Source organism: Glarea lozoyensis, assembly GCF_000409485.1.
Source record: "Glarea lozoyensis ATCC 20868 chromosome Unknown GLAREA4, whole genome shotgun sequence".
Lineage (NCBI taxonomy): Eukaryota > Fungi > Ascomycota > Leotiomycetes > Helotiales > Helotiaceae > Glarea > Glarea lozoyensis.
In genome coordinates, this window is record NW_007360999.1 from 578,599 (window position 1) to 587,166 (window position 8,568).

Sequence of the window (8,568 nt, forward strand, 5' to 3'; positions counted from 1 at the left end):
ATCATCAATCAATGACTTGACATTTTCGAGATCATTGGTATCGATTATTCGGCATTCTAGTCCCATGGCGGGGAGAATGACCTGGAACTGGTGATACGTGCCGCCGTGAACCGAACAGGAAACCACAGCATTGTCACCGACAGTCGACAGAGACTGTGCCACGGTCACTTGATGAATGTCCAATTAGTATTTGTCCTTTACTCAGGGGAAACTGACTAGAATGAGCAGCTTTGAATATGTCTTGAAGAAAATCGTTGACGGTCTGCGCCACACACATTGTTGGACAAAGGGGAATTATACTCACAGATGGCAGCGGCGCCGCTAGCGAACGAAAGTCCCTCTTTGCCAAGCTCCAGGGCGACCATTCGTCTCTCGAATCCGGTGTTGCTGGGCTTCAGCCGCAATATTAGTAACATGCTATTTAACAACTTGAGATTAACTCACGTTAGAAAGTCGGCTGTACATGTAATACTGGCTCTTGGGCCCATCCTCAAAGCTGTATGCCTCCTCAATACTCTTGGAGGTCCTGAATCGGAAAGATGCTGAGTTATAGATAGGAAGTGAGTTTTGTCCGTGAGCAGTCTCGTCCTCAAGCCCGGAGTGGACCTGAAGAGTATCGAAATGCCATGGTTGTTCTGTCTGAAGAGTCGCTTCAGAAGCACGGAGGTCGCCCACGCTATTGTGGTTGTGATGACTCTGAAGTCCATTGCCATTGTGCGTTGCTGGGTGGAAACGCTCCTCGTTTTTTGTTGCTATGGAACCCATGTTTCAAAATCTCGAGTGCTGGGCAGGACTTGTTTCTATTTGCAAGTAATTTTAGCACACCTAGTGCGAGTATTGAGGCGTCTGTCTCTTGTCTTCATAAAACTTAGTACCCCGAAGGAAGCCTCACGAGGTAATAAACTATATAGCACTTTTTCAAAAAAAGATATGTCTCTGACTGTATTTTTCGTTACCCTGCTCAAATAAACATGTCTTTGAACGGTCTCTATTCGATTGGCCATAGATATCGCATTTACTCCGTATTAGAGAATTTTAAGTAAATCCAGCATCGTGGTTCAAGGGGCATTCATTTGCGGTTCCCAACCAGCAGAACGATCTGCCGGCGCCTCCTACGTACTGTACAGTTCGGTCATCTTGAGTCTATTAGCGTGATTCTGCCCGTATAGACATGTCATGCCCCGGGGTGTAAGATGCATAGATAGTCGGCCACATTTTGCGGGGATTCTCTGACCATGCATGAAGGCGCTTGAGTAGGTGCATCCGCGAACAATTGAAACGTCGTGCCTTTGTTATCGGGTTTAAATACAACCCTAAAGCGAACAAAGCCCGTTTTCTAAAGGATTTGTTACTAGTGACCTTGATAGCAGTTAGATTATCGTCAATTAACTCTGAACACATTTTGAATTGTTCCATTTTCACCCTACTCACTGGAACTCGGCGTTGTGTTCCACCATGGCCCCCCACGCAGAACTACCATTACACGGCTCCCAAGGCAGGGATCTGAAGAGCGAGGTACAGGTCTACGTTCGAAAAATGGTTGAAAATGTCAAGGGTGTAAAGGCATTGCTTCCTATAGATACACCGGAGAAAGCTGACCAAGTGGTTCCTTTCTGGGTTGGGTACTACAACATCATAGCCTTTACGACGCTGGATATTGATCTCGAAAATGCACTTCTCGAGCATCCAGACATTTGCAAGCTTCTGCCTGATCTTAGACTTGTCATGGGAGCATGCGAGGGTGCCTTTGAGACGACTTGGGCTGACCGGGTTGTGGCTGCAAGAGATCCAATTGAAGGTATGCTTTGCTGGGCGCTAAAAGATTCACTTCGTTAACACCTTGAATTTAGCCCGAAAGATATTCATGACAACTCCAATCCATGAATTTTACGAGTATCTTCTAAAGACCGAATGGGCTGCAATTATGTCGGTCGCCGGTCAAACACCTGAGTCTGTAGCGATGTTGGGATCTGGAGCTATGCCGGAGACGACAATTTGGCTATCCGACTGGGCCAAAAAGCATGGTAAGAGACTTCGAATCCATAGTTTAGAACTCGTACACGAGCGCACAGAAAAGAGCAAGCAGGTCTTGGAAACTCTCTGCGGCACGGAAGATTGCACGTTCGAAACGGGTGACATCAAGGACGCCCCGAAGGATCTTCGACAGCATGATGTCGTATACTTCAATGCTACCGTTGGGGCAACGACCGAGGAAAAAGAAGGCATTCTATTGAGCGTTGTCAGCCGTATGAGGCCAGGATCATTTGTGCTGACACGAAGTACCCACTCCATCAAGACAATGGCCTATCCGGTGAGTAACTATGGCGTCGACTTTCTAACTCAAGCAATGATGAATTTCTGACACCCGAAACAGCCAGCCAAACTTCAATCAGTGCGGATAATGGAGAAGCTGAGGCCAGTCCTCACTACACATCTGAATGGTGAGCCTGGGAGGAACGCTAACGCAAGCTTCATCATTTCCAGAGTGCTTTGAAATTAGCACGGATATGGATCTCCTGTTAGTGCATTTAGATGGTTGGTGCTCTTTAAAACTTGAATTAAAATCTGTTGCCTTCCCATTTCAATCGAGAATATCGCCACTGTATTTGTTGTCGGGTAAGCTTTGAGACTTTTACAAGTATAATATAAGTTACAACTGTGCTTTTCGCGCCTAGTAACAGTAATCGCATAACGGTCATCTCACTCAATTCTCGCAAGCTTAGTGAATAGTGCAAAAAATGACTTGTTGCATAGCCTTTTGGCTTGAGAGGAGTTAACTTGGAGTGAATTCATTTCGACAATCATTGGGTTGTAAGAAGCCTCCTGTGTTGTAGATAGGTCTTTGACTACGTATTTGTAGATACAGAGAGCTGAATGAGAGCTCAGACGAGATGAAAGGTACAAGACAACTTTATTCGAAGTAATTTTTACCATTATGTTAAATTGGCTTCTATGTATTTATGCTGTTGTAGTCGCTGAGCGATAAGCCTTGTATTTCCTTACGTGCCAATCTATACTCTTCCAACTACTCCCATCGTCATCAATGAACTCGGCATCAAGATTGGGGCGAATAAAATAGGCACAGGAGAAACGGTTCTTGATCGTAGCTCCCGGATATGGAACGACGCGATGCAAAGCAGATCGAAAAGACTTATTGGACAGGAATCGAAGAGAATCCCCCACGTTAATAACAGCACAGCCTTCTTTTGGTTCCACATATTGCCATTCCTTCGTATCTGGGCTGAGAACCTGAAGTCCGCGCTCCCCGCAGAACAAAATTGTCAGGCTACCTACGTCGGTATGCGAAGCCAGACCAGCATTGGTACTCTCTTCTGACAAAAGAGGGTAACGTTGTGCCGTCAAACACGTGGTGGAAGCTAACGAAGGGCGATGATTAAGTGCTAAGAAGTCCTCTGCAGCTTCTGAGTTGGCCATGGTCCGGTCCAGGGCACGTAGCACGTGCAACCCGATGTCGTGGAGTTGATTCATGAAGCTAGACAAAACTTGCGAGTGTCTCTTCAGTACTTGAGGTAGCGCAAAATTTTGCCCCTCGACGTCAGTGTTGCAGAGACCGTCTCTGGGAAACTAAACACAACATCACACTCGTTCAGCGCCTACCGTACGGATACATGGGTTGCTTACGGTGTAGCCTTCTACGCCGTACTTCTTTCCATCACCGACGAGTCCTTTATTTCTCCCGAATGGAGTATATCTAAACTCCAAATGTCAGAGGAAGGAAAGTGAAATTGCTGCGAGAATCGCCGTTTCCACGGAGAGACGTACCCATTGAGCTTCCAAGGCCCAATCTCATCCACGTCATATCTGGTCTTTTCCGCATCCTCTAAGTCGAAGAACTCTTCTACGATCTTGAACACAGATGGCACATTCTGAACGACGGAAATCGGGTCTCCATTCTGACTGTTCAGATCAAGATACCAAAATCCATACTCCTCGCATGCCTTGCGAAGTGTGTCCAGTTCATCTGCATCTCCTCGTACGATTTTTGAGTAGGAAACAACTTTCAAATCCGACTTAGAAGCGGTAGTTTGGGAGATGGTGATAGTCGACATATTATGCAATCTCTGCTCTCTTTAGGAAACGGAAGAGGTCAGAAAGTGTTTACTGATTTGTGACGGATGGGACTCAATGATCAGTAGTAACCCTCTAGACTTTTACCGGTCATGGAACCAATTTATTGGCACGTCCCTATATTCACTGCTCAAGCGCTAGATTTGGCAGCACTTCACTTGAAACATTCAACCAGTTCCTTGTCCTGCCATGCAAACCGTCAAAGGCCAAGCATGGCGATCGATGTAGTACTAAGGTACTGTCTAGGCTCACTTAGACGCCAGGAAACAGCAAATTGGGATTGTTGACTTTGCATTGCTGACGTTGCATTTGTTACTGCTGTGGATCTACTGCGGCTTGCACTCGGAGTACATTGTTCCCTTCGGTTCTGGGCACCCCACTCCTGCTTTCGTATCTTATGCAAAGTCATTAGGTAGTGAGCAAGTACGCTAGTCACGTATGACGCCGGACGTTCGCTGACATTCCATTGCAACCAAATAATGACTGTCTCGTCTTACCCTGCAAACTCTTGGGGAAGCGTACGAAATCATGGGATGCGGCCATGAGAAGTTTGGTGAGACGTTTGTATCATTCAAAATCGACATGAGCTGAGCACGATTTAGGTTTCTGCGACTGAATTTGCCGTGTTCTGAAAAGATTTGTGCAAGTTAGGTTGTGCTATAGCTACTTGGGATGAAGGACACAAGACCTTTCCCAGTAGATGGCTCCACCCAGTCCTATTGGCAGTATGAAGGACAACATAATGGCCTACCAGAGAAGCTTAAGCAGAATAACATCGATTTTCCGGACATCTGTGATGTGGCAATCGTTGGTGGTGGTTATGCTGGCATCGCGACAGCATACCATTTGCTGAAGTCCACCTCACCGCCACCCCGCGTAGTGCTCCTAGAGGGAAGAGAGCCATGTTTAGGGGCCACTGGGCGTAACGGAGGGCATCTACGTCCCGATTACTTCATGGCGGCTGCAAAGAGTTCTGAGAGATACGGCGCAGCCGCGGCTTCTGAAGTTGTGCAATTCGAAGTCAATCATCTTAGCGCCATCAAGTCCTTGATCGAGTCCGAGGACATCGACTGTGATTTCAATGAGACGGTCAGTCTCTGCGTCTTCACAAAGCCGGAACAGGCTGTCTTTGCTCGCGAGGTATACGACAAATTACAGCAGGAACCATCTTTCGACGAGGCTCTTTTGAATCGGGTAGATTTCTACACTGGAGTGGACGCACCTCATCGAACAGGTGTTATAGAAGCCAAAGGCTACTTTTCTACGCCAGCAGCACATTTTTCACCCTACAAACTCTTCACGGCTCTGTTAGCGTGCTGCATGGATCTAGGCCTCTGCCTTCGGACCAGTACTACCGTTGAGTCAGTTGAGAAATCCAAGGGAGACGACCATATCCTTACGACACTCCTAGGAGATACACTGTCAGCTAAAAAAGTTGTCATTGCGGCAAATGCATACACATCAGCACTGCTACCTGAGTACACCACTGCCATAGTTCCTTGCAAGGGCTTGGTATGTCACATTACTGGCCCGGAAGACAGAGTATTATCCAAACTCCCCGCCTCGAGTTTTGCCATAATGGAGCAGGATCCAATTTCAAATGCAACCGGCTACAATTACATGCTGCAACTTGCCGACAACAGCATCGTCGTCGGCGGGGCTCATCATAAATATGATACGAATGATCTTGGTAGTTGGTACCATAATTTTGATGACACGCAGCTCATTACCCCGGCACAATCATACTTTGAAGATAAATTTATGCAGCGATCCTTCATTGGTTGGGAAGATTCCCAGGCACACGTAGACCGAGTTTGGACAGGAATAATGGGCTACAGTACTGACTCGCTGCCACATGTGGGTGAGGTTCCTGATAGGCAAGGCGTATTTGTAATTGCAGGATTCCACGGGCATGGAATGCCCGTCATTTTCCTGGCTGCGAAAGGGGTCGCTGCTCTAATTGATCAAGGGACTCCATACAATAAGACCGGACTCCCATCTATCTTTAAGATCTCAAGGGACAGACTTGAAACTCAACTGAACGACATACTTGCTGGAAGGGGAATTGTTTCCAACAAAAAGCTGATTTAGAAGAAGTCACGAATTGTAGATTATCAATTGAACTTGTTGCATATCATAACAGAATGCTCTTTCTTTGGAACACTTCCGTTCTTTCTTTTCAGCCGTTCTAATGTGATTCCATCTTGCATTGGCGTCAACTGCTTCAGATTTTGATATCCAAGGTTATGTAATTCTTCTACCACTGCAGCCTAGAAGGGCTAGTTATGCGTGGTCACAAAAATGTCGTAGGATCGCCAATTCCGAATCTGCAGACAACAGGGGCCGCGGCCAGCATCAATGTGTCCCCAACATAGGTAACCAAATGTCGCACATGTATCTAGCGTAACTGGACGATTCGAAAGATTCTGTTCCCGAGCGTAGCAGTAGGTCATATTCGGGTTATCTATAAGTATTTAAAAAGTAAAGACTGATGCACTCATTTTCTCCCCTTACATATTAAGCCGCAGGTCAATTCAAATCCCCATTATTTAACTACTCCTCAACCATCATGGGCTCATTGGGGAAAACTAAAGAGCTCGAAAACGAGCCAGTACAAAACGGTGGAGGGAAGATTGAGGAGCGCCGACATCAATGGCGGTTCGACACCCTTCAAATCCATGCAGGTCTGGAGGAGAACCCCGTACATGGACATATCACTCTACCCATCTATAATACGGCGTCGTTCAAATTCGAGAAACTCAGCGACATGAATAACGCTTTGGAGGATATGTCAGCCCCTGAGAACAAACATCTGTACTCGCGATTGTCAAATGTGAGTATATGAAAGAACAACTCCCCGCTCCCTCCCCCTCCTTGCGGATTCAGCGAAGTTATACTAATTTCTATGTCAGCCCACTAATGACGGTGCTGAGAGACGTATCACCGCTCTTGAGGACGGCGCCGACGGGCTTGTGTATTCATCGGGCACAGCTGCAGTATATGCCATCCTCGTTTCTTTAGCGGGAATGGGCGACAATGTCATCGTGTCCACCGGGCTACATGGCGGAACATTCAAACAATTTCGTAAAGCAGGTGCTCAATTGTAAGTTAAGAACTGGTTTTGGATTGCCATTGCTTGCTCCGAAGTATACATCACAATCAATAATATCCACCTATCAAGCTCAATTAATGTAGAAGACTTTACCTCAGTTTAACTTATTTCACTTCGGCGTCTGTGCTAACGAAGGGGATTGGCAGGGGCATTGAAGCCAGATTTTGTGACACCAACGACCTCGAACGCGTTAGACAGGTGATCAATGATAGGACCAGGTTCATTTTTGTTGAGTCGTTGGCAAATCCCAAGCTCTCAGTTCCAGATTACGATGGCCTGATAGCAATTGCACACTCGCCAAATCTGAAGATCCCTCTCGTGGTTGACGCAACTTTCACCGCATGTGGATACTTCTGCCAACCGGCGCAGTATGGTGCTGACATTATTGTTCATTCAGCTTCCAAGTGGATCGCAGGGCATGGGACCACCATCGCCGGCGCCATTGTGGAAACTGGTCGCTCAGATTGGCAATCTAATCGGACACGGTTCCCACGGCTTCACGGAGAGGATCCTGACTTGAAGAAGTTTGACGTCAGCCAGGACAACTGGTACAAAACCGCCGGGGATAAGGCGTTTATCAGGTATCTCAAGAATGATGTCCTGCGCGACACAGGGTCTTGTCTTAGTCCCTATGCCTCTCAACAACTTTTTATTGGTAAGTTGCCTTCTGATGGGTCTTATCGTCTTATCCAAGAAGAACTTCCATATGGCAAGATAGTCTGAGATACTGATTTGAGAATGACATAGGTCTTGAAACGCTCTCTGTACGTTGTGAACGTCAAGAAAAAACCACGAGGAGCATAGCTCATTGGCTTCGTGCCCATCCTCGGGTAGCCTGGGTTGGATATCTCGGTTTCGAGGATCACCCTTACCACCACTTGGCATTGAAGTATCTCCAAAGGGGCTTTGGCACAGTCATTACTCTTGGGCTTATAGGTGGCGGGGAAATGGCCGAGAAGATAATTGACGCCTTCAAGTTAATCATTACGACAACCAACGTAGGGGATTCCAAGACTCTATGTAACCATCACTGGTCGGGAGTCAATAAGCACTATTCCAAGGAAGAAAATGAGGAAATGGGTGTCACAGAAGATCTAATTCGATTATCTCTAGGGCTTGAAGATTTGCAGGACATCATTTGGGACTTTGAACAAGCGTTTGATCAGGCCCAGTTGTAGGTCACTGCAATATTTGAAAATGATATTCAATTTTAAACACTTAAACAAGGCGTGCATTTTTTCTGCGGTGATAGTAAATCACGTTTTAAAGTGTAATTTAAAAATTTGAAATGGCATGTTTAAAAGTGTTTTATTACTCATAGTAGAACAAACAGCACTATGTTTCTTTTACTTGGAAATAAAGGGTGT

General features: G+C 46.3%; 5 protein-coding genes across 5 annotated transcripts; 3 read left to right on the forward strand and 2 right to left on the reverse strand.

Annotated features, from left to right (window-relative positions):
• Positions 1 to 197: 197 nt before the first annotated feature.
• GLAREA_09550 (PLP-dependent transferase) lies at positions 198 to 765 on the reverse strand (the record flags this gene model as incomplete). Its single annotated transcript, XM_008086147.1, has 3 exons — positions 198 to 211; positions 305 to 392; positions 445 to 765. 3 exons carry the CDS (start codon positions 763 to 765, stop codon positions 198 to 200), a joined length of 423 nt encoding a protein of 140 aa, XP_008084338.1.
• Positions 766 to 1,455: 690 nt separating this feature from the next.
• Positions 1,456 to 2,445, forward strand: GLAREA_09551 (uncharacterized protein; the record flags this gene model as incomplete). The annotated part of the gene is made up of 3 exons (XM_008086148.1): positions 1,456 to 1,798; positions 1,851 to 2,315; positions 2,375 to 2,445. The coding sequence occupies 3 exons, from the start codon at positions 1,456 to 1,458 to the stop codon at positions 2,443 to 2,445; spliced, it is 879 nt and encodes a 292-aa protein (XP_008084339.1).
• Positions 2,446 to 2,958: 513 nt separating this feature from the next.
• Positions 2,959 to 4,070, reverse strand: GLAREA_09552 (Clavaminate synthase-like protein; the record flags this gene model as incomplete). The annotated part of the gene is made up of 3 exons (XM_008086149.1): positions 2,959 to 3,585; positions 3,643 to 3,712; positions 3,784 to 4,070. The coding sequence occupies 3 exons, from the start codon at positions 4,068 to 4,070 to the stop codon at positions 2,959 to 2,961; spliced, it is 984 nt and encodes a 327-aa protein (XP_008084340.1).
• Positions 4,071 to 4,761: 691 nt separating this feature from the next.
• GLAREA_09553 (FAD/NAD(P)-binding protein) lies at positions 4,762 to 6,180 on the forward strand (the record flags this gene model as incomplete). The annotated part of the gene is made up of 1 exon (XM_008086150.1): positions 4,762 to 6,180. The coding sequence occupies one exon, from the start codon at positions 4,762 to 4,764 to the stop codon at positions 6,178 to 6,180; it is 1,419 nt and encodes a 472-aa protein (XP_008084341.1).
• Positions 6,181 to 6,658: 478 nt separating this feature from the next.
• On the forward strand, positions 6,659 to 8,379 carry GLAREA_09554 (PLP-dependent transferase; the record flags this gene model as incomplete). The annotated part of the gene is made up of 4 exons (XM_008086151.1): positions 6,659 to 6,922; positions 7,002 to 7,192; positions 7,348 to 7,856; positions 7,949 to 8,379. The coding sequence occupies 4 exons, from the start codon at positions 6,659 to 6,661 to the stop codon at positions 8,377 to 8,379; spliced, it is 1,395 nt and encodes a 464-aa protein (XP_008084342.1).
• Positions 8,380 to 8,568: the final 189 nt, after the last annotated feature.